The 24,564-nt window shown below is 37.7% G+C and overlaps 2 protein-coding genes across 2 annotated transcripts in view; one reads left to right on the forward strand and one right to left on the reverse strand.

Moving 5' to 3' along the window:
- RBMX2 (RNA binding motif protein X-linked 2) overlaps positions 1 to 5,587 on the forward strand; it is a 29,509-nt gene extending 23,922 nt beyond the window's left edge. The window contains exon 8 of the transcript XR_009560711.2: positions 3,790 to 5,587. The gene's annotated coding sequence lies outside the window, so the exon portion shown is untranslated. The remainder of the gene's footprint in view (positions 1 to 3,789) is intronic.
- The window catches only part of LOC115847084 (fibrous sheath-interacting protein 2-like), a 41,691-nt gene that overhangs the window by 9,246 nt on the left and 7,881 nt on the right, over positions 1 to 24,564 (reverse strand). The window contains 27 exon segments of the mRNA XM_070044751.1: positions 1 to 205; positions 207 to 483; positions 486 to 2,538; positions 2,540 to 3,438; positions 3,441 to 3,521; positions 3,524 to 3,565; positions 3,568 to 3,875; positions 4,081 to 4,234; positions 4,237 to 4,554; positions 4,557 to 5,314; positions 5,316 to 5,541; positions 5,544 to 5,911; positions 6,288 to 6,798; positions 6,833 to 8,800; positions 9,938 to 9,984; positions 9,986 to 11,793; positions 11,795 to 12,357; positions 12,403 to 13,271; positions 13,493 to 13,569; positions 13,571 to 13,876; positions 14,225 to 14,356; positions 14,359 to 14,480; positions 14,483 to 14,830; positions 14,833 to 15,135; positions 15,138 to 15,748; positions 15,750 to 19,186; positions 19,188 to 19,400. Coding sequence (XP_069900852.1) covers positions 1 to 205; positions 207 to 483; positions 486 to 2,538; positions 2,540 to 3,438; positions 3,441 to 3,521; positions 3,524 to 3,565; positions 3,568 to 3,875; positions 4,081 to 4,234; positions 4,237 to 4,554; positions 4,557 to 5,314; positions 5,316 to 5,541; positions 5,544 to 5,911; positions 6,288 to 6,798; positions 6,833 to 8,800; positions 9,938 to 9,984; positions 9,986 to 11,793; positions 11,795 to 12,357; positions 12,403 to 13,271; positions 13,493 to 13,569; positions 13,571 to 13,876; positions 14,225 to 14,356; positions 14,359 to 14,480; positions 14,483 to 14,830; positions 14,833 to 15,135; positions 15,138 to 15,748; positions 15,750 to 19,186; positions 19,188 to 19,400 — 17,004 coding nt within the window.

Below are 24,564 nucleotides of genomic sequence, written 5' to 3' on the forward strand. Positions count from 1 at the left end.
TTGCATTTCAGCATTTAGAGAATTGTTTTGTTCCTTATCCGCTTTTGGAAACTTAAATAGAAGCTTTGACAAAAAATTTATAGCAATTTCTTCTATTATGTTAAAAGGCAGTTTGTAAGCCTGTGATGGCTGAGGCTGGGGAATTTCAGTGGTTTGGATAACATCTTTAAGGATATTTTCAACAACACTGTCAACTTCTTTACAGTGGCGTTAGTTCTCCAGAAAAATAGTTCTGTAGGTGATTTCTGGTCACTTCTTGTACAACTAAATTAACTATGCCTTCTGAAAGGATTTTGCAACCACTGCTGACACACTTTTGTATGCTCTCTTGAGATCCAAATTGTTGCAAAAGATTATTATAAATAGTCTTAACCACTAATTGAATAATTTCATCATCATTAGGATGTAAAGATTCTACATAATGTATAATCATATCTTCATTTTTGGAGATCTCTGTTATAACTATACTTGCTAATTTCATTTAAGGAAGTCTAATTCTGTGTACAAATTATCCTCAGATATTTCTGTTTTAGCATTGGCTACTGTTGAGAAAATTTTTGAAAGAAGAGAAGAAATTATCCTTTCTAAAAATTCATAAAGCAGCATTATGGTATATAGCGATGATGTCTAACATTCTTTGCAGGCTGTCTGGGCCACCTTATGGACATTTTTCATAACCTCCTTAGATTCTAGAGGCAAACATACTGAATCTGGAGTCTCATCATAAAGTAGCAAGTTTAGCTGATACTGAAAAGTTTCTTCTATTACTGCATTAGCTAGCCTTCTTGCTAATTTTTCAACATTACTCTTTATGTCCTCGCAAATAGAGTCTTGAGATCTATATTCCTGCAAAATATTGCATATAGAGGAGTGAACAATCTTATTGACCAAAATTTTATTGATTGATGGTATTTTAGCTATAAAAGATGCCTGATCTGAAGAAGGTATTTTAGTTGGAGGTGCCGTGTTATGCATGGGTGGTATATTATCCATAATTATCTTTTTCTTGGGAGGTCTTTTTTCCACAGACAGTTCTTTTTGCCTGAGAGGTACTTTATGAACTGATGAAATGTTATCTTCAGATGGTAGGAACCTACTTCCTTGATCTGGCTTTAATACTTTAATTTGAGCATCTGAAAACTCCTTTAACAGGGAATCAATCAGTTTCATAGCCGTGTCATAGAGCTCAGCTTGATTTACACCTCTGCTTACATTTTGACATGCATCATCTGTATCCGATGAGGAAGAAAAAATCAATTTGTTAACTATTTCAGAGATAACATCTTCTAAAAAGTTAGCAGGGAAAATCCCGGGTTTATATTCTGGTGGGTTCTGAGGATTGTCCCGTTTACTAGGTGTACTTTTAATCTCTTTATCTTTACTTTTCTCATTCTCTTCCTCTTTTGCAGGAGCATTCTGTTTAGCTGAATTCATTGAAGCAGGTTTTGCAAAATCCTTGCCATCCGCTTGAGTTACATATGCTGCTTTATCACCTACAGGATTTGGGGATTTTGAGTCATCCACTGGTCCTTGGAAAGAAGATATTTCTAAAACATTTCTGTAAATGATTCCAGTGACATTTTGGGCATGTTTAGAATGCAAGATCTGTTTGTCATCTGTAACTGCGTAAGCTGGAGAATCTCTTCTCTTCTTTTGGATCTCTCTGTATCTCACCTTGGATTTCAGAGATGGTAATTCAAAAGGTTTGTCCCCTTTTCCTAATGAACTTTCTTTTTTCTTGTCACTCTTCTTTTTATCATCTATTTTAAAATCTGGTTCCAGGACAACCTTGTTTTTTGTATCATCGATAGCTGGTGAAAGATTTTGGTATACCTCATCACCTCACCCTTTCTCATCTTTTCTAGCCAAACGGTCTTTCTTCTTGATTTCATTCTTTGTAAGTTCTGTACCCAAATCTGGCCCCTGAGTATCTTTACTTTTCACACTGGTTGTTGTTGAAGTGAGTTTCGATACCTTCTCATTATCTTTTCCAATTGAACTTTCCTTTTTCTTTTCATCCTCTTTCTTTTTCTTTGGCACACCTCCACCTCACCCTGATGCTAGGGTAGTTACTTCGCTCTTCATAATGCTATGTATATTGGTACATACTGGCTTCTGGATGCTGCCTGTTTTCATTGATGTCTTCTCCTTTTTGAAGTTCTCTTTTCTGTTAAATGCTCTTCCATCTATTTCCGAAGTGTCCATTTTGTCTTTCAGGTCTGAGGTTAGAGGAATAAGTGTAGATAATTGTTCTAGTGAAGAAACTGGGCTCTCCTTCAAGCTTCTCTTTATCTTTGTAAAGGTTTTATATGGTAGTTGTTGAACTCTTTGGATGATGCTATCCACATCTAGAAATGAAAAGAAGGTGGAAGACCAGCTTCCCGAAAAAAGTGGTTGAATCTGGAAAGCAGAGATTGCCTTCTTGGCCAAAACAGCAATCATCTCTATAACAATGTTACTTCTATCATGTTTCTGAACATTTTTAGATCCATATATGTCTATGACCTCATCATACACAGAATCAGATACTTTATCGACTTGTCTCTTTATCTATCGGTGGAAATGAAAACATTTTTTCAGCATTCGCTAGAACTTTAATTTCACTTTTCCTAAATTCCCCTATCAGGGCATTTGCAAATTTTATAGCTAGACCCATGATATCTCTTTCTGATATCTCTTTGTCCTTAGGATTTTCAGCAATTCTTGGTAGAGTATAAAATTTGCGAACAAGGTCAATTACAACATCTTCCAAAAATGCAGCAGAGTATACAGAAACCTGTGGGAAGGACTGTATTTTTTCTTTCATGGGATTCAAGAGTTCAGTGACATGGTCATTTTGGGGTAAGTCACTGGGAAATGATTCTTCCTCACATAAAAATAGCTGCGGATGGTGGTCCACAATTACCTCCATAATGAAACCAGCTATTCTCCTGAGGAATGAGCCTCCTCTTTTGCATGTATCTTTCTGTACTTCATCTTCAAACTTAATTTTTTAAATAATATTGTTACATATGGAGTCAACGAAGTTATTGATTACCCCTAATTGCCAACTCTCCACATGCTCCTCTGCCTTGGCAAGTCTAATCTCATGTTCAGAAATTTCTGTTATGATATCATCAGTTAGTTTTGAAGCACTGTTCACAAACTCATAATCTGGTGACACCTCTTCCTCATTTGGTTCTGTTTCAGTCTCAGATGAAGGGAACATATGTGCTAGAAGCTTGTAAATCATATCTTCTAAAAGGGAACGAGGCAATACAGTGATGCATGATGGCAAGTCATGGCTATCATCGTTGATGGTGTCAAGTACATTTCTGATGATGTTCTCCTCTTGGAGGGAGGAATAGGAAGAAGTTGCTAATTCTCCTGTAACTAATGACTCCACCTGATAATCATAAAATTCTCCTAACAGCAAATAATACATTTTTCCCCCAAATTGACAGCATCATTTTGTATAGCTCTATAAACTTGAACCAGAGATCGATAATCATCTAATATTTTTTCATAAATAATGTTGATAGTTTTTTAACCATTTCTTTATATCCTTCTGAAAAATACAGATTTCATCCAAGTGATCTGCAACTAAAATTTGTGATCTGGTGAACTCCAGCACAATTGATTTTACTAATCTTGTAACAATATCAGTAACATTGGCTTTTGCTTTACATGGGTTTTCGGCAGCCAGGACATTATGTGAGAATACATGAAGGATTTTGCATAAAAGCTCAGAAATTACTTCCTCCAAAAAGATGGCTGAATTCACAATGAAAGATAATTCTCTTTGTTTAGGATCTATTGCTCTCTGTTGATAAGTTTGATCCACTGTACCTGAAGGAAGAGTTTTATCTCCAGATAAGAATGACTCAAGATGGGGGCTTCCCTGGTGGCGCAGTGGTTGAGAGTCCGCCTGCCGATGTGGGGGACACGGGTTCGTGTCCCGGTCCGGGAAGATCCCACATGCTGCGGAGCAGCTGGGCCCGTGAGCCATGGCCACTGGGCCTGTGCGTCCGGAGCCTGTGCTCCGCAACGGGAGAGGCCACAGCAGTGAGAGGCCCGCGTACCGCAAGAAAAAAGAATGACTCAAGATGATGGTTAAATATCTCCCTTATATAACTTGCTATTTTTGTAACAGGTATATTACTTATGCCTTTTTTATCTTTTGAAAGAGACTGGTATAGATTTGAATTAGAAATGTCATTATAAATGGCATCAACCATAGCCTGGATATCTTTTCTGAAATCACATTTTGTTTTTCACTTCCATCTTTAATAATGCATGTTGCATGTTTAGAAATTATTGACATGATCTCATCAATCATTCTCACAACTGTGTTGCTGAAGTGTGACTACGAAAGGCATGGGTCTTCTGCACTGCAGTTCAATGGACATATCTGAGATAAAACCCGAGTGACTATATTTTCCAAATGTGTATATGATAATATGGTGGTATATATTGTACAAGTCTGTCTTCGGAGTCTTGATTTACTGATCGCATAATGAACTCTCTTTATCAAAACATCAGCATTGAGTTTTGAGTATGATTTAAAAGGCAGGAGGAATGTGGAGGAATTCGGAAATCAAAAACTTCAGCCAGGATAATTTTAGTTACCCTCTCCGCCAGTGTCTTGGTGTCACCGAGAAGGTCTTTATTAGGTTCCAGTTCACATTCTTGTAAAACTTTGCTATATGCCGTGTCAATAATTTTTATCACTATGTCTCTATCTACTAGGGGCAAGCACAATTGTTCCTTAGCATTTTCTAGGATGCTAACTTGAACTTTTGAGAATTCTTCCATTATCAAATATATGAGTTTTCCAGCTGTTTCCAACAGTTCTTTTTCTGAATCTCTTAGTGATTTTGTTTGCACAATACCTAATACCCTGTGGAATATTTTGCTTAAAACCCCAGAGATCACATCTTCCAAAAAGGCTGAGGAGTAAACACTGGCAAAAAAACATTGCCTTCTTCTCATACTATCAAAGTATGCATATGATGAGGGAAATGACAACTTTCCATACACAAATGGATGAAGATGTTGTTGACAGATATTTTTAATGATAAAACCTGCTATTCTATCAATAAGAACATTGTCACTGCTTGTGTTATCGTGCTCAACTGCTTCTTGAGACCCAGAGTTTTGCAAGATATTTCTGAATGTGGAATCAACGAGACGCTGAGCATCATCCTTTGAATAAACAGATTCGGTTTCATCTTCATCTTTTGAAAATCGAATTTCACGTTGGGAAATTTTCATCCTAATATCACTGATTAACTTTGAAGAGATTTCGCTGTGATTAATTCCTGATCTATCTTGGAGTTTCACTGTATAGAACCATGTTAGATGAAGAAGGAAAGATTCTAGATAATAATACTCTGATTATGTCTTCTAAAAATGTGTATGGCAGCAAGGTGTTATATGGAGATAAATGCTGGCTTGGCTGGGTAGGTTCAGTGATGCCACTAAAGATGTTCTGAATAATGTTTTCTGCTGTTAAAGTAGCATAGGAAGAAGCCGACAAATCCCCAGAAAACAGTGGATGAAAAGATAATCAGAAATATCTGCTATGATTAAATTGGTAATGTTTTCCACAAAAATATCACTGTCTTTGAGTTCTTTATTATCAACCTCAGGGGCCAGCCCATGCTGTTTCAGAACATTTTCATAAACTGGATTGACAAGTTCATCCACAGTGTCTGTATCTACAGTGGGGAATGGCTGCTCTTGGTCATCATGAAGAATGCAGATTTTAGCTTTGTTAAAATGGTTGTTTATTGAGTTTACTATTTTTTGGGTCACTTTATCCAAATCACACTCAGTGTTATATTTTGGATCGAAGAGCTTTGCAAATAGTCTGGCAACAATTTCTTCTACAAATGCATTAGGATAAAAGTCCATACCTAGTGGGGTTTCCCTGGTGGCGCAGTGGTTGAGAATCTGCCTGCCAATGCAGGGGACATGGGTTCGAGCCCTGGTCTGGGAGGATCCCACATGCCGTGGAGCACCTAGGCCCGTGAGCCACAACTACTGAGCCTGCGTGTCTGGAGCCTGTGCTCCGCAACAAGAGAGGCCGCGATAGTGAGAGGCCTGCACACCGCGATGAAGAGTGGCCCCCTCTTGCCGCAACTAGAGAAAGCCCTCGCACAGAAACCAAGACCCAACACAGACAAAAATAAATAAATAAATAAATAAATATTAAAGGCAAAGAAGAAAGGGGAAACTGTAGATAGAGTAAGGATCTAGTTTTAAAAAAAATAAAAAAAAAAAAGTCCATACCTAGTGATGATGGCTTCTGGGGTCTGTGTGACCCTGTGACTTCACTGAGAACCTCTTTAACCATATTTGGTATTTCATCCAATAGAGTCGTTGAATGAGGTAAGCCCTCTTCACACAAAAAGGGTTGAAGATGATTTTCAATAATCTCTTGAATAATAAGACTGGCCATTCGGTCAACCATTATTAGGCTTTGGCTTTCTATACTTTTCTGTATTGATGCAATCAAGCCAGACATCTGCAAAATATTATTATAAACAGACTCCAGCATATTTTGAAGGGTTTTTTCTGTATATAGATATTGACAATCGTATTTAGTGAGCCAAATCTTATGCTTTGAAATGGCTAACAAAACCTTATTTATTATATAGGTGGCCATCTCATTAAAATCCAAAGTCATTAAGTATTTATTTCCCAAGCATGAAGCCTCGCTGGGTGGAGGAATGAGCTGAGATAATAGTCTTCTGATGACATCTTCTAAAAATGCGTGTGTTAGGATGGTAGTATAGCCTGTTGAATGTTAGGATGGTAGTATAGCCTGTTGAATGTTGACCTTGGTAATTAAGTTCACTCAGGTTGTTTTGAAGTTTCTGTAGTATATTTTCAGCTTTGAGAGGGTAATATGAATTAGGCATGAGCTTTCCAACAAAGCACAGTGGGAGTTGGTAGTCTATACTCTCTTTCAATATGCCATTAGTTATCTGTTCTGCTACTGACGTGGCAGCATGTGCCAGATGATTGCCACAGGTAACTTGAAATGCATAGTCCCACAAAACATCATTATAAACAGAGTCAACAATCTTACTAACAGTTTCTTTATAGATTGGTGGAAAACATATCCTTTCTTCAACATCCTGTAAAACAGTGACTTGAGCATTATTAAACTCATTCACCACAGAGTTGACATCTAATATGTTCATCTCGTTGAGCTGGGCTTCAGTGATATTTACATTTTTGCCCTGCACCGAGGTGGTGAGATTAAGAAAAATGTCTGCAATTATTTCCTCCAGAAACGTGGCAGAGTACACTCCTGTGTTCATGCCTCCTGGATATCACATGTTAAGAAAGGCTGTTGCATTCAATTCCTTTTTACCTGATCTTCGAAGAGGAGGTAGAGAAGGGAATTTTCCTGAAAATTGCTTACGGAATGGGGTTTGCATTTTGGAATGAATCACCCTATGATTATTCAATGGTCCTGTCAGAGGCTTGCTGTCATAACTCATGAATCTCACAGAGTCTTTACCCTGTCCTGATTCTTTTAATTCTGGCCTTTTTGCTTTTGGGAAACTAGGAGGTCTCTCTCTTGTCCTATATGCTAAATGCTTGTTTCTAAGTGGTAGACTTCTGGGAGGTTGCTGTATACTGCATGACAATTTTTCCATTAAGGATTTTACCAAGCTATGGGAAATAATACTAAGCATAGATTCTTGATCTATTTCTGCCAGATTTTCCAAAAGGTCTGATATGTCATATCCTTCAACTGGTAAGCCATAGTCCATTGTTCCCCTGCAATAATCCTCTACATTTTGAAGTATGTTGAACAGTTGACATTCTGTTGATATTTCATCAGAAAGAGGACCATCTGTAAGGAAGTTGTTGGTTGTGCATTCTTCCAAGAGTATTCTAATAAGTTTCTCACACACAACATTCAGAAGAAAAGCTGATTTGGGGGAGAGCCCTAGGTTATTTCTAGGAATTCTATGACATTGCTGGTTATTTGAAGATAGGAACATTTCTCTTGCTATTTTACCAGAATCTGTATCACAATTTGGGCATTCATCTGGCAAAAACAAATTGAAAACAATATTGAAAATTTTGTTGACTACTTCTTTGAATTCATGAGTTCTTAGGCTGCCAACCAGAATGTCTAACTTACATGCTAGAGAATTTAGTTTATTTTTCTGTGCTAGTTGATTAATTTGGTGAGTAGGAGCTGATTTCCAACCTCTGGCACCTATCTGTCTTTTCATAGTTTTGGTTTTGTTGCAAATGGGAAAACTATGGCTTTTAGGTGTGGACGGTGATTTGTTTCTTCCTTTGCTGTCAAGGTGATGATTTATTCCTATTTCTTTGGACAGAACATGGGTTACTCCTATTAAGAGATCCTGAAAGAGATCGCTGAAGTCAGCCACAGCTGGTTTTGGGCAATAAATATATTTTGCTTTTACAGAAACGACTTGTGTAACGTCTGCCTTTAAAATGTCACTATTTAAAAGGCTTCGAATAATGATTTCAGAAATGCTTAAAGCAAGTCCTCTGATAGAACTTGACCGACTCTCAAACACTTGGGAATGAACTAAAATAACCTTGCTAAAAGTTGCATCTTGGTTTTCCAGTGATTTCTGTATTGTTCCACCATCTTTGGTACAATCAGAAATGCTTGAAATTATATAGGAAATAACCAATTCAGTGAGATGTTCACAAAGTTAATTAAGTGAAGAATCACTGTTTATGCTTCTTAGAGGCTGTTTTGATTTGTATTTTTTGCTTAACAGCATGGAAATAATAGACACTTTTTCATCAAGAGGACCTTGAAACAGAAAACATTGGTATTATTAACATGCATTAAGGAAAAATGTTGACCATTCAAAATACTGGCAATATTTTACATATGAATTTCACTTTGGGTATACCTCACTCAAGAAATAGGAAAAACTAGTCAAGAAAGGAACTGGATTTTCTTCAAATCTCTGTTTCCCACCTGTGGAATCTTTACTTCTGCTGGGCAGCCCATTTAGAATTCAAATCTCTAATTGCTGGTTTCTTCCTTGGCTAGCTATGTTGCTTTAAGAAGCTGAAATCCTGGGGCAGAGAAATGATTTCTAGCTTTTAGTGTTACAAGGCCCTAGAGTGATTCCAGTGATATCTAGAGGTCTCATATAATTCTTGAAAACATTTTTGGCTCTTCAGCTAATTATCCCATTTGGGACTAAATAGTATATAATAAATAGAACAGAATGAAACTGCTGATGTTTGACATATAAAAATGGCTATTTCATATGGTTCAACCCAATATATGCATGTAAGCATTCATAGAAAGGGAGTGCAGATATCATACTCGTAAGCATGGGTTTAGAGTATTATACCTAAAAAGGATTTAGGTCAGAACACTGGAACATGAACAGAACAAGAAGTTTAACGCCACTGTTCTTATAAACTATCATCAATAATTGTAAAGACTTTAACTGTATACCTCAAAAAGAAGTTGGATCATTAGTCAATTAACTATGCATGAGGTCTGACTATAATGTAAGAAGTCTTTTTTTAAAGAACTTTAAAAAAACCCTCTTGGAACTTCTGTTTGGGAATTTCCTTTAGAGCAGTTGTATGTCCCAAGCAAAACATCATTTCATAGCCATACCTCATGCCCAACCAAAATATCCCACCTTAAATTATGCCCATTTAATCTCATCTGTAGATAGGGAAAACTGAAAAACACTCCTCCATATAAAAATTATGTAAATGGGTAACATTTTTTCTTTTATCATACTGACCAGTTGAAAACACACAAGTAAATAAACAGCCACCCCAAATCTAAGGCTATTTTCAGAGAAGCAGTGAATGTAGCTTCTTGCGTGTGAGGTTTAAAAATAAAACTCTTAAAATTATCAATGACTTTTTTTTCCCTAAAATGATGCCAACTCTTTATAAGTCAGTCCTCACTCACCTCTGGTTTCGAAGTTCTTGAAATGTGTGACCACAGATATAGTAACATCTTGCTACTAGATGGATTTCATGTGGTCCCAGTTCCTGATCTGCAAAAGCAATGACCTCAGCCTCTTCGAGAGTTGCTATTTTCTCTAACTTTGGGTACTTATTTTTCCACTTTTCCAGTAAAGTGTAATCTTCTCCACTTGCCACAAAGCTTTTGTTTTCTTCTTCAATTTCATAGCTGTTTCTTTTCCCCCATATTTTAAGCAAGATTTTCGCATCCTTTTGTTCTTCACACATTACAGAGAAAGGCCTTTCCTTTGATACAAAAAATGGCTTCATAGTTTTCATACTTTCGTTAGTGTGTGGGGTTTGACTTGAAAGGCCATAACTCAACAGCATGGTATTGACAATATTTTCTTCAGCTAAACATATTTTGAGTGGAGAAATGGTTGTCTGTATTTGGTTTGGATTAACAACTGGTTTGGGGGGATCATAGTGAAGCATTCTTTGATTTTTACCTTCTCCCATTTCTCTGAAGGACATGGGGTGCTCTAGTGCTGCTTGTGCAGAGTCACTAGATTTCTGAGATGGCTTTTGTAAGACAGTGCCTTCGAGGAGAGAGCAGTATCCTTTCACAGCTTGATCAAAATGGCTGAAGACTTGAGCTTCACTTCTAGAAGATGATGGTTTAAGGTCAGATTCGAGCCCTTCCATTGGCTCTGTGGTTTTAGTTGAATTTCCTGCAGAGTATCTGACATCTGAAGGTATATTTGAGGAAGTCTTGTCCTTTATTTTCATATCTTTCTCTGAATAAGGCAAGGCAGGGATTTGTGGAGGATCATCCCGGAAGCTAATTCCCTTTGACTTTGAAGTGGACATTCCCATTCCAGTTGCAAATCTGGACCAATTAGCAGTGCAGGCATTTTTAGCTCCTTGGAGCAGATTTTCCTTTGGGTGGCTTTGGCTCATCAGCTCATAGAAATAAGTGCACTGGTCCATCAGTGTGCTGATGATCTGACTTGCTACAATGTTTTCTTCAAACATGCTAATTGAAGATGGTTCCTCATGGCATTTTTCTTTGTCTAGTTTGTTCTTAATTATACTAAGCATGTCATTGACAGTATTAACAGTATAAGTAAGCAATTCTGAGTGGAATGAGTAAAGCTGTTGAAGGGTATTCTGTATGTTTTCCTGGGAAATCATACTACTTGATTTAGATTCATCAGGAAATTTATTCAGTGTTTGTAACTTGGGCAATATTATTTTCATTAATGGTTTCCTTTGCACAGCAAAAAAGTTTTCAATAGGTGTTCTCACAATTTCGGAAAAAGCATATGTAGAGACATGTTTAAACTGTAGGTCTACAAATGACTCTAAGGTGTTCAGAACCCCTTCCAAGATCTCTTGAGCAATTTATCTCTTGAGCAAATATAACTTTGTGTTATAACATGGTACATAATTGAGATTGTTTGTTCTCAAGGAACTACGTTTACTTGTAGCAGCAGTTTCTTTCTTGCTTTCTAGGGTTTCTTTACTATCTGTTGTGAACATCTGAGTCAAGAAGCACAACTCTAATTTTTCGAATAGTTTTTCAACAATTTCCTGGCCAAATGTATTAATTTGTGTTTGGGAATCCTCAACTCTAGAAGCAGCTCTTTTAAAATTATGGTGCCTGCTTTCACAAGGCTCAAGAACTGACAAACTTAAAAGTGAAACAGATTGTTCTAATTCTTTTGCTTTCATTGAAATTTCATTCAAAGCAGCCTCAGCTATCGTCGATAGCTTATATTTTTCGTTATCCACGTCACTTGGTTCTGTTTGCCATTTATCAAACATTTGTTTAAAAATATTTTCTTTAGGAAAGATTTTTTTCTAGTTGTGAAGAAACATTCTCCGAAGAGAAATGGGCTTCTGGATTTGCAAAAGAGATTGTACTAAAATATCCCTGTGAAAGTTTGAGATCATCTGAGTATGAGCCTTTTATTGGATGGGCCAAATTATTCTTTGTAGCGTATAATCCTTGCAAAACTGCATCAACTATTTCACTTGCTATCTCAATTTGATCAGAAGGTAAAGTATTTACATTTACCATTGCTCTATTTTGCCTCACCTCTTGAAATTCATTCACAGTTGTTTCCAGAATATTACTTACTATATCCCTGGAATACACTTTTACCTCCACAGTGGGGAGTTTTGCTCTCACTGAGAGATTTTTGGCATCCCCTGTGGATAGCAGGCCTGGTAGCCCCATGGAAGTCTTGAACTGGTTGCCTCTTAGAGTCTTCTCTCTAAGACCTAACTTGGTTTTGCTTTTGGCTTTAGCTCCACCAGGTCCTAGCTGTGGCTTTGTTCCAAATTTAGCCAAAGAGGTAACTTTTGATTTTGTTTTAAAATTTGTTTTAAAACTTGCCTTAGGGCTGCCCTTGGGGCTAGCTTTAGAACTGCATGGCCTCAGATATCGAATTTCATCAGATTGACCTTTAAGGGATGAACTCTCTTCTAGATTCAGCAAAGCAAAATCTGTGTTCTTTTTGAGAACCTTTTGGACCAATTGTTCACCCAGTCACAATGGAGAAAATTGCAATACAATGTTTTCCAATGAAGTGACACTTCCAATACCTGTGTAAGGATAAACTTGCGGTATCACAGGTTCAGGGGGAACACTTCTTTTTTCTGCTTGTTTCAATTCTCTAAAGCACGATGGATTCATCATCAGTTCTTCATTGCCAGATGCTTCCAATTCTCCCCTGGTCTCACTGTTTTCATATAAAGATGTCATAATTATTGAGAACATTTTTCTGAAAACACTTTCAACTATGTCATTTGCGACACTGTTTATATGTGACTGGAAAGCTTTTTTGTGTGCTGATGTTTTAATTTTAGAATCAGATGTAAAGTGGGGGAGTTCATTAAATGGAGGCCAATGGTCTGTATCTTCCATTACCCTTTGATATACCTTCTTTAAAATATCCTTAACTACACTTAACAAAGAAGTTATTTTTTCCTGTCCATATTCTCCATTTCTAAATATTTCTTCCAAAGTCCTTCTTTGGTTTTCTCCTTCTGATATAATTTGGTTTTGATCTGAGCATTTTGAAAAGAGAGGCAGTTCAGTGTTGTCTTCCATTTTTCTTTGACCAGGCAATATTTCATTTTGTACAGTTAGTTGTGTAAAAAGACCAGGGTCCTGCTTTGAGTAAAAGCTACTTGCCTTTAAAGATATTTTATCACGTAAACTCTTTAAGATGTTGTTGACAGTTTCACTTGCAATGATGTTTTCTTGGAATGAAGTATTGTTTTGATATGTATACATCTTTTGGATTTCTAGGTATATGTCATTTTTTATGTGTCAAAATGGTACTGGCGGGCTTCCCTGGTGGCGCAGTGGTTGGGAGTCCGCCTGCCGATGCAGGGGACGCGGGTTCGTGCCCCGGTCCGGGAGGATCCCGCATGCCGCGGAGCGGCTGGGCCCGTGAGCCATGGCCGCTGAGCCTGCGCCTCTGGAGCCTGTGCTCTGCAATGGGAGAGGCCACAACAGTGAGAGGCCCGCGTAATGCAAAAAAAAAAAAAAAAAAAAATGGTACTGGCGATTATGTCAGCATATTCCTTAAGACTAGCTTGTGATACATGAATTGCAGGTCCCATGTTTTTCTCTGAAATTAGCAAATATGTAATTTGTGACTTGTTGACTGAGAACGGTTTTAGCTGTTGATATTTTCAGGATATTCATATCTAATGGCATTTGGTTTGATTCAAGAAACACGCTGTCATCTTGTTTACAGTTTGTAAATTCTGATCCAACATATGGTTTTTCTCTAGTCTCCGTATGAGGAATAAGTAGCAAATCTATTCTTTCTGTGGCAAAAGATTTTAATCTATTCAAAATAGTTTTAGTAATGAAATGAGCATTTTCCTCACATGGCTCAGGAGCAGATTTCTTGGCATCTTGTTTCTTTCTTTCTTTTTTTTAAAAAATTTTTATTTTATTATTATTTTTTGGCTGTGTTGGGTCTTCACTGCTGCACGCGGTCTTTCTCTAGTTGTGGCGAGCAGGGGCTGCTCTTCCGTGCGGTGCGCGGGCTTCTCATTGCAGTGGCTTCTCTTGTTGCGGAGCACGGGCTTTAGGTGCCCGGGCTTCGGTAGTTGTGGCACGCAGGCTCTAGAGCGCAAGCTCAGTGGTTGTGGCACATTGGCTTAGTTCCTCTGCGGCATGTGGGATCTTCCCCGACCAGGGCTCGAACCCATGTCCCCTGCATTGGCAGGCGGATTCTTAACCACTGCGCCACCAGGGAAGTCCGGCATCTTGTTTCTTAAGTACAGCTGTCTGATTATCATCAGAATAAGCTGATTTCAGCTGTACATCTCTTTCATTTCTTGCAAATGGAAATCTCTCCCTTTTCCTTTCATTCATTGAGTCTATAACAGGAGATTGTTGACCTCTGCTATGGGAAATGCGTCAGAAAATATCAGAGGCAGTCTTGGAGAAATAGAATCCTTTGCATTTACTGCAAGCATGATAGCAGAAGTGAGATTTTGAAGAACAATATCCACCATACATTGGAAATCATAGCAACATACTCCTTAGGAACTAAAAGCCTAAGAATAGCCTTATTTGCATACTCGGGATCCCTTTCAGAGTTTGTTTCTAAATGTCTCCCACTTACATTACACTTAAGAGTGGATACAGCAAATGGGAGATTATTCTCATCTATTGTTTCCTCACAGATGTCAATTAAGATACCTTCAATGGTATCTAGTATTTGACATTGAAGTTTTTCCCGATAATCACTTTTATTGAACAGCTTTTCAACAATATCTTCTGGCCGACCTGGATCAGTCTCTCTGTCAAATATATTCTTTTCATATTTGCCTTTAGTAGACACAATATCTAACATTGTGTTAACAACTGACTTGGAATACTTTCAGAAGCCACAACATTATGAGTTAAGAATGGAGTTTTTATTTCTTTATCTAACTTACGTTTGATTCCTTGTAAAATTTGTGTAGCCACTTCTGTTGCATATATATTTAATTTAGAGGCACTCAGTTGACATATTGAGGTGGTCTTTCCTGATTTATTATGATCCACTGAGCAACAAGAAAATTGGTCATCAGAATATGAATCTTTGGTTGATAAGCATGGTTGGCTTGAAGCAGTCTCATCCTGCTGTAAAGGTAAAGCCATTGGAACTGTGAAATTGATAAGAGGACAAAGAGGGCTTTTACTTTGGTACTAGCAAATGTTTCTAAATTTGTTAATACTGACTGTATAATATCTTCAACTACACTTATTTTGGTCAGTTTACCAATATTGAGTGTGGACTGAAGTGTACATGGATTTCTGTCCAGTATGGTAGAATAAACAGGGGACTTTCCTCCACTGGTATGTTCAGTAAAAGAGATATTTGCTGGAAAGGTGATAGTATTATACCTATTTTAATTTTCATTTCTATCTGTCATAGCAGCAGAATAAAGTTTTTGAAATATGGTTCTAACAATATTATCTGCAACAATGGTTACATCCGCTTCAGACACTAAAGGGCCCATTGTTTTATCCAGGGGTTGAACAGATGTTTGAGCAAGTGGCTCATCACCAGCATGAGGAATGTCACATAAATGGGACTGGGGAAGAGGAAGCACATTTGGTTGATCAATTAAATCATTCTGAAAAATTTCATTCAAAATATTTCTTATAATGGGCACGACTGGGGACTTTTGTAGCTCTTTGAATTCTACTTCAAATTTTTTTAATGTTCTTTCGAGTTCCTGTTGCTTAAGAGAATCTGATTTAGTTTCTTCTTCTGTTGGTCTTTCCTCTTCAGCACTTTCTTTCTGTTTCTGCAGGGTCTTCTAGATATGACTCTGGGTCAGCTCCTCCAGGAAGAAAATTTCCATAGGTTGGCCTGTATCTATAATTTTCAATGCCTCTCTCTTCTGGTTCAGTTTCATTAAAGATATCTGGAGAAATTGCATCCAAAATGAAATTGACTAAGTTCTTAAGTGTTTGTTTCTCTTGTAGTGGCTTGCTTATACATGTTTCCAAATCTGGCAAGCTCACGTTTAATTCAGTTTGAATAGCTTTCAAAATAGTACTTGACACTTTCTTTGCATGCATGTATAAAGTCGACTGCAATCGTTTTTCACGTGTGTTAGCACAAATGTTGGTATTTTCACTTTCCCAGTATGTCCTGCTGTTCTTTTTATTTCCACTGATTATAGCGTCCAGAGTTTCTAAATTTCCATTGGCAAACCCTTCCAATTTAGCAAAAACCATTTTAAGGACATCTGAAGCCATGATTTTCAGTTTATTTAGATGCTTTTCTTTTGTGGTTCCTGTTTTGGGGGCAGTAGTTTTTCCCTTTTTGTTAGTCACCTCTTGGCTACCTGGCCAGGTCACATTGGGCACCATGCTGAAGATTATGTCAGAGGCTCTGCTCATTTCCTCAAGAAGCAAAGCAAATGACAGGCTGTCAGTGTCAATATACTCTGAGATAGCTTTAAATTCTGAATTTTTGAAAATGCAATCTATCTCAACACCACATAATTTTGAAACAATACCTTGTAGAATTGTATGAGAAATTAGCTTAAGATTGGACTGCAATGTACTGGTTGTTCTCAACTTCTCATTGATCCTCTCTGTATTTTGCTCATCAGGTAGGGGAGACTGTGGATGGTCTCCTATGAGCTTGCATAACATGTCATATAAGGTATCTCCAATTCTATCTAACACTTGCAATCTAGTACATTGGTGAACTTCCTCCTGCATGTGCTGGCAATGAGAAGGCAAAAGTTTTTGTTGATCAATGCCACCAGTTCCATATGAGATTTTAGACCTTAGTTTATCTGAAGGGAGTAAAATATTGCTTTTATCTGTGTTTCCACTTAACACCTCACAAATGCAAGTTGCTAATGAACTTGTCATAATGTCATTACTTAGCTTTGTGACAACAGAGTCTAATTCATTTTCAGTGTCAGTGAAAAATCCTCTACCTCTAAAATTCTTGGGAGGGCTACCCCTGCTAAGATTTAGATTTTTCTTATTGTATTGTAGTCCTTCCTGGATAGCATCCAAAACAATTTTTATCACTTTAATTGTGTAAACACTAAGGTGAGATCGAGACAAAGATTTCTTGTCAGGCGCAGGCTTTGAATGGGCAGCATGGCTTTCTGGTTTGAAGTGGTTTTGTAATTTTGGACAAACAAATGAGTTCAACTTCTTAAAAATAGTGTTAATGATCTTATCATTAATGTGATCTACAGGTTCAGATGTCGAGCCACTTGCTCCAGATTCTAACCAGGTATGTTTTGTAGAGTCTACACCAAGTGCAGAAAAAAATTTCTTCTGTTTACTGTCAAACCATGTTGCTAATGGCTCTTTATTTGGTATGTCAGTATTATCTAGAGAAGTTTGATGTACTGATGAAGAATGTCCGATAATGTGACTAGAAGCCATGTGAAGTATTTTTAACACAGCATCTATAATATCTTGAGCTACCGTATGGATTTCTGACACAGAGAACATCTGGTCCATCCATTCTTGATGTGACAGATCTTGTGGTTTTCCTGAGGTAAGAAGTGAAGCCTCTCTACCATTTTTATAGTCTAAGTGTTCAGAGAGCCCAGAAGATATATCTTTGAGCATCTGTGCTAAAATACTTCTAACTATATTTTCTAAAGCTTTTTGTATTTGATACGTTTCATCTTGGCTGAAAAGTAAAATGTCTTTATTCACACCAGGCTTGTCCTTAAAAAGGTCCTTATTATTAAAAGTTGGAAGGTCAGTATTTAATCCCTGATCGTGAAATACTACTTTGTCTTGATAAGCAGGCTTTGTAGGTAAGTTCATATTGCTTTTGTGTTTAAAACCAGCATTTTCCTTTGTTAACCAGTGATCAGGAACCTGTTCTTGTAATTTTGCTTTTTCATCTTTGATAGATGAAATCAATACATTTTCTACAATTTTGTCTATTTCTTCATTTTTGTCTTCAGAGTAAAGGACCATACCAGGAACATTAATAGGTGGAAATAGGCACACATACCTAGGAGCATTAGTTACTCTAGTGCTGGTGAGTCTGTTGTCGTCTTCAGTGCCAGAAGGACTGCTCATTCTGGAGTGTCTACTCTTTTGGACATCTGTTTTCACTGGTGTCTGATGTAGCTGAGCCAAGATATCATCAAGTAGCTGAAGGATGATCACTGTTTCTTCAGTTGCAATGAGCCTTTCATTATTAAGTCCAATTTGTATATAGCCTAGTATAGTGCTGATTGCTTCCTCTATATAACCAACCAGAGAGGACTGGGAAAAAATATTTGACACTGAATTTTGTATTTCTTCCTTGCCAATCAAATTGGCAGCATCAGGTTCAACACTGGATTTCCTTTTGCTGGCTCTTTGAAGGAACGTATATGTTCGATTTTCCCTGTGTTGCTGATAAGCCAGTTCAGTTGTGATTTCAAGATGAAAAAGTTCACTTTGCTTAGAAAATGCAAGAGCCGTCAGCTTTTCTAAAATCGCATGAACCATATTCTCTGCAATATCGTTCATGTTTTCCAAAGCATAGGGCAGTGAAGCTTTTGAAGTTTTTTCTTTTGGAGAAATGAAATGTTCTCCACTGACTAAGTTTGATTTAAAGTGAACGGATACATTTTCTTGTGAAAATTCCTCGGTACATTTTTTCTCAACTGCAGACTGTAGCTTCTCAAGCACATTTTCCATAATTTCAGCAGCTGCTGAGGAAATATCAACACTGGAGAGCAAGTCTCCTTTGTCAGTGTCAGTTTGGTCAACCAAAGCTTCGGCCGTAACAAAGGAAAGGGTGGGGATGGTCTGGGTTAATTCAGACACCATTTCATGAAAAATGTTTTCTAAAATCAACTCAGTTTCCTTTTTTAGGTGATATTTAAAGTTAAGTAAAACATCATTTAACTCCTGCATCTCATTTACAGCTTTTGCTTTTTCATCAGGAGACAGTGGGCGTTCTAAGCCATCTGTTTCAGTGGTAGCATCTTTACATTTCCTTGTGCCTGTTTCAATCAGTGCAACAAGGTGACTATTGGACTTACAGGTTTTAAGCTTGGAGGGTTCAGATTTCTCATTATATTTAGGTTCGGGGGTTTTAGGTTTCTTTTCTGAGTGTTCTTTCCTATGATATATTCTTTCTACATCTGTTCTTTCTTTATGGGCAGAAGATGATTTTGACGGTGCCACTGGTTGCCCTATTGACTTGTCAGCTGCCTCTGCACAGGGCTCTGCCTGAACCATCTATCTTACTTGTTTCATATAGAAATGTTTCACGGCATGTGCTACAGCAATTCTCACTATCAGAAGAGAGGGTAGAGTCATCAGGCATTGGGTATATAGTATTTCGTGACCTTTCTTCATATTTTGTGATGGCTGGATATAATATACTAGTCACTGCAGCCACAACGCAGGTCATTATATTTTGAATTATACTGTTCAATTCTTCAGAAGTTATCTGGAAAGGAGGTGAGCGGGGATACAAGGGAAATCACATATGAATTTACTCTATTTTAGGGACAGGGACTAACCTTTAATTCCTTTTATCAAACAATGCATAGCTACAATCCAGCCACGGTGTATAGAGAGAACATAGGAAATCTATTTAGAACACCAGATTAGTTTCAAGTTGGTTTATTCTCTGTGGCTGTGATCTATTTTTTGAATAAGATTTTCTTTGATTCAAAATCCCTTGGACCCTATACTTGTGCTCCTAAGTGTATAGTTATACCACCACCTAGATTGTCTAATTGTTGAATATATTGTGTAGTGTTAAATACATTGCACCCTTAAAGCTGTCTGTCCATTTTATCTTTGTTTCAAAAATCTGAACATAGGGCTAGCATATACTTGAGCTCATTGTTGGTGAAATTTAAATGTTAATAAAATAGTACACCCATTAAAATAAAATAAAGCAGAAAAAAAACCCCAAATCCCTTGGAACTATAAAAGTTTATTGCTGAGGATAAATGGCTTCCTGGTTAAAAAAAAAAAACAGCCAAGTGGGTGTCTAGGCTCGTAGAAAACAAATGCCCTGGCAAGAAGTAAGACTGTGTTTATGACCCAAGCAATATTTCTTAAAAATACAAACCAGGTTACCTCTAACAAACTATTTCATGAAACAAATTTGCAGTTCAAACATTTATGTGCCTTTGTGGATATAGCCTCCTTTTACTTAGGCATCCATTTAGCTAGGAGATGAGGGTAAAAAATGAAGCCCCATAGTGGAGGGATCAGCCTGTGGGTTCTGTGGCTGGCCTATTGCTGCCTTCCTCTGTCAATTGACTGTGTTTATATATGCAAACGACTACAGCTAGTTGTTAAAGTTTAATCAATGGGCAACGGTTAGCACTGATGATTTAAGGGAAATGAACAGGCTTAGGTCCAACGAAAGATTATCAGTGCAAACTCTCTTGGATTGGGAGGCAGAGGACAGCTCAAGAAATAAAGAAACACATTAATTTCGGAAGGAAAGAAGGTTGAGCCAGAACTCGTACTCAAAGGGCCAGAAGGCCAAGCAGTGGAGGGAAGTTGGGGCTCTTTTAGTATGAGCTGAAGTAGAAACCCAGGGACCAGACTTGAATGGCCATTTCCTCATGGTTAATTATGCTCACTATTACAGCTTAGACTGGACCAGGGGCAGATGCAAAGTGCACCTGCCAAACTCTATAACTGTTTATGTATGTGTACTTATTGCAGATATATTTTGGGATCATAAAAATCCTTTTGCCTATAATAAAACAGTATTCTTTTTAAAGTTGTTATCCTCAAGACAGCCAGACCAGGAGTGTGAACCTTCCACAGGAACTCTACTTTTCAAGGCTGTGGCTACAAGTCAGTGGCAGCAAAGGCTGGATGCCTGGCATTTTAGCTGTGCATTGTTTGATATCCTGGCATTTGGGCACCCGATTCCCTATAATGTTGTTGTTGCCTCAGAATTATCTCCAAAGGTAGCCCCAGATTGTTCAGGTTTAGGCCAACAATCAAAGTTAACACCTTGCCGTATGTAGCATATTCTCTCCTGACCCATTAGAGAAGGTTTGAGGGACGCTTCAAGGAAAAGCTGTTTTATTCGAGTCCATTTCCCAAATCTCCTAATGCATTTTTTATTGTGATAAAATACACATAACATAAAATTTACCATTTTAAAGTGTATAGTTCAGCAGCATTAGGTACATTGACAATGTTGCACAAACATCACTACTATCTAGCTCTCGTAATGTATTTTTTTCACCTATTGTGCAGACCAGAAAATGGCTACTGAGTTTGAAAAACATAGTTTGAAATGACAGCATATGGTTGAAAAAGACTTGTTTTACTTATGTAAAATGTCCTAAATCAAACACTTCTAAGAATAATGTTTAAACATTAATAAGTAAGTTACTCACCTTCTTGGTCTAAATTGATCTAAATCCGTTCCAATACATATGAGCTAAGGATTTCAATATATATTATTTTCTTATCACCAGAGATAATGTACAGCAGACCTACATTACTACTCTTAGGGTAGCTGAGAAGAAGCATGTCCAACTTTGACATATAAAATTGGAACATTCATCAAGTTTTTAATGAAGCGAAATGCGATAAGTAGAATCTGATTATTCAGCTCATTTTCACTATACTATTAAACCAAGAAATATCGTTTTGGTGCCAGTATGTCTCAGCCTTTGTGTTTGTTGCACATTCTATGAATTGATCAGGTGTATGTTTGAAAGAGTGTGTGAGTGTGCTACTCCCCTGAACCCCTTTCTTGTTCATGATTCCTCTGTCTAGCCCCAGAGTTGGGGCTTATCAAATTTACCCTCTTCTCTGCCAGGCCCAAGTTGCAGCTCTCTTGTGACCAGGTCCCTTCTTTTGATGGAGTAGCTATCGTAAGACTCTTCTTACTCCCAGGAGAATTAAGAGACAGATCTAGGCACCCTGGCTCACCTGCCTGAGGGGCAGGATGCTCAGCCCTGAGCCAGATCTGCAGGGGTCTGCAAAGGTATTTCCCTTAATGTCTTCCCATTATGAAGTGGGTTTGTGGTATTTGATGCTTTCCCCGTGATGATTAAACCTCCTAAGCCTCCCCCAATCTACCCTCCTGAGCCCCCTGGGCAAAAGGCCAATAACAGTAACTTTGTACCCCCCTTAACAATAACTCTTTTAACAATAATTTTGGACCTCTGCAAAACTCAAGATTAACTGAGAGTGAAAGGCAAGGAAGAGAAAACGGCCAAGAGGGAAACTGACTAATATCAGCAGATGATTTTGCTGGTTGTCTGATTCACAGATTTTTCTCTAATAACATATTAGAAAATATAGTTAATTGCTTTATCAGTGAGTTTCATCGTACATACTTTTTCTTGACAGTGATTTTGATGGTAGTCTTGTTGCCTGAAAAAGTAAAAAGAGATTGATTTTATTTCTTATGGTTAATAATTTATGTAACTTTCCTCCAAATTCCTAATCATTGAATCAGATTACCCGCTTTGTGCTTGGGAGTTTTTTTTCCTCCCCAGCAATTCACAGAGAAGAATAAGCTTTATTTTTTTTATCTAACCCTCCTATTTAGCCTCTTATTTAGAAATTGGCCCCTGGGTATAGGACATGCTCTATTAATTACTCAGAGGAGTAGAATAATTGCTGCATAAAGAGTAGAATAATAGGTGCTGAGTAAACTAACACCTATCTGATATTACCACTGTTGATCCACCTTAGCCATGTTTGTTCTGTAGTGAGTTGAGAAGAGCATGGATGGGGTTGGCGAGAGAGGGGATGGGCTAGTCCTTTCTGCCTGTCCTGCTTGATCAGAGCTTTCTGATAATTCACTTTCTACCCACCTCCTCACAATTCCTAATCTCCTCTCCTTGCCCCACAGTAGGAAAAGATCAATGGATGATCCACTGACAATGATAGATTAAAATAACGGGTTTCAGATCATATGCAATACCAAATTAGATGGAGCCCTTTTCTAGGTATCACAATATTCTATTCTGTGTTCTAATCAGAATTATTTGTTATGACCTACTACATGGAACCAAAATTATATTTTACTAAATTGTAGCAAGAGAACAACAAAATCATGTAAATTATAGAATAATAACAAAAAGTTTTAAAAAATCAAGGCCTAAGACTAATTATGATTTACTTTCATATTTTTCTGCCTCCATGGATCCCTTGCCTCTCTTCTTCTTGACCTTCTTAAAGGAAACATGGTGCTTCTATTTTCATTTTTACTTGTCCTGCCTTTATGTTATCAAATTTACTTTTTCCTCCAAGGCCTAACAATTTAATTTTGAGACATACAGTCAGACTGTGAAATTACAACCTAAATCCTAGCAGGAAAAGGTCTCAGTTAGGGTTAGGCATCAATAGCCCATCCATAGACTAATACCTTTTTGCAGTATAGAACCTAGAACATGAATGCTCACATCAGTGACATAATTCCTATCCTTTGGCTTCATTCATTTTTCTAAGACCCAGTTTCTTAGGCCAACTCCAGCACAATTTCTTTTTTGTAGATCCTCGGCAATCCAATGCACCCAGATTCTTTTTTTCTGCTCTCCCTATCTTATACCACAGGCAGCAAGTGGAGTCCTGTGTATGTTTCTACTTCTCCCCACAGACTTTCTGTCCCAAAGGCATGCATTTAGATAAAAGGAAATAGCACAGAACTAAGAACAAAACTAACGATATAGATCAGAAAAGCCTTATATAAGACCACTAGAAACTAGTTGTAATATTGGATACAAATCTGCAATTTGCAATGAATTATCAGTTTCTCTTTGGAGTCAATTGAGCAGAAACATGCAAATGAACTCACTGTTATGTTGGAAAGTTCCACAACAATTCTAGGAGTGCTATAATATTCCATCCACTTTTCCCTAGTCTTAGGTGGTTTTCCCTAATAGGCTGATGCTACTAAAGCGTCTAAGGTTTAGGTCATTTGTACTGCCAACTCTCTACTTCTTAAATAAAGAGGGCAGTGATATTAATGATAATTAGTTTAGAAGCCCCAAAGATAAGGCACAGTTTTTCACCATTTAACTTGCTATGTCATAAAACTATAAATATAACCTTTCTCTTCCTAACCTTCTCCTCCATACAACCTCACTTTAGTCCAAAAGATAACTGGCCAACCGCCCCTTGAAGATTAATGTGACAAGACTGAATTTTAGTCTGTCTGCCTAATCCTTCTGAATATCTAAGTTTTAATGTAACTGGTGGTCCTCTACTGGTACCTCAGGCCCACAGCTTTGGAGTGATGTCTCATACCTCCTGATCATACATACATGTAGTCCATTCTATTGCCAAATCCATTTACTCATTCCAGTGGTTGAATGGGATTTAAAAGCAGCACCTCTGTATCCTAACATCAGTGGTCCAATCTGATAAGCCAAAAACTGGGTAGTTCCATGGGTGGCCCTCCCTTTGCCTAACATTTTATCCACTGTCCTGCCCTCAATTCACTCTCTGGTATTGCTCATGTCTCCCTGTCTTTTCTCCTCGTGCTTTGTGAAGCACAAATGAGGTCAGGGGCAGTGCTTTATTCATCTTGGTATCTGTCTAATAACCAGCACTATACTTTGAACATAGTAGGTTCTCAAGAAAGTTTGGTAAATAAATTTCCATTTAACATA

Source organism: Globicephala melas, chromosome X (genome assembly GCF_963455315.2).
Source record: "Globicephala melas chromosome X, mGloMel1.2, whole genome shotgun sequence".
NCBI classification, from domain to species: Eukaryota; Metazoa; Chordata; class Mammalia; order Artiodactyla; family Delphinidae; genus Globicephala; species Globicephala melas.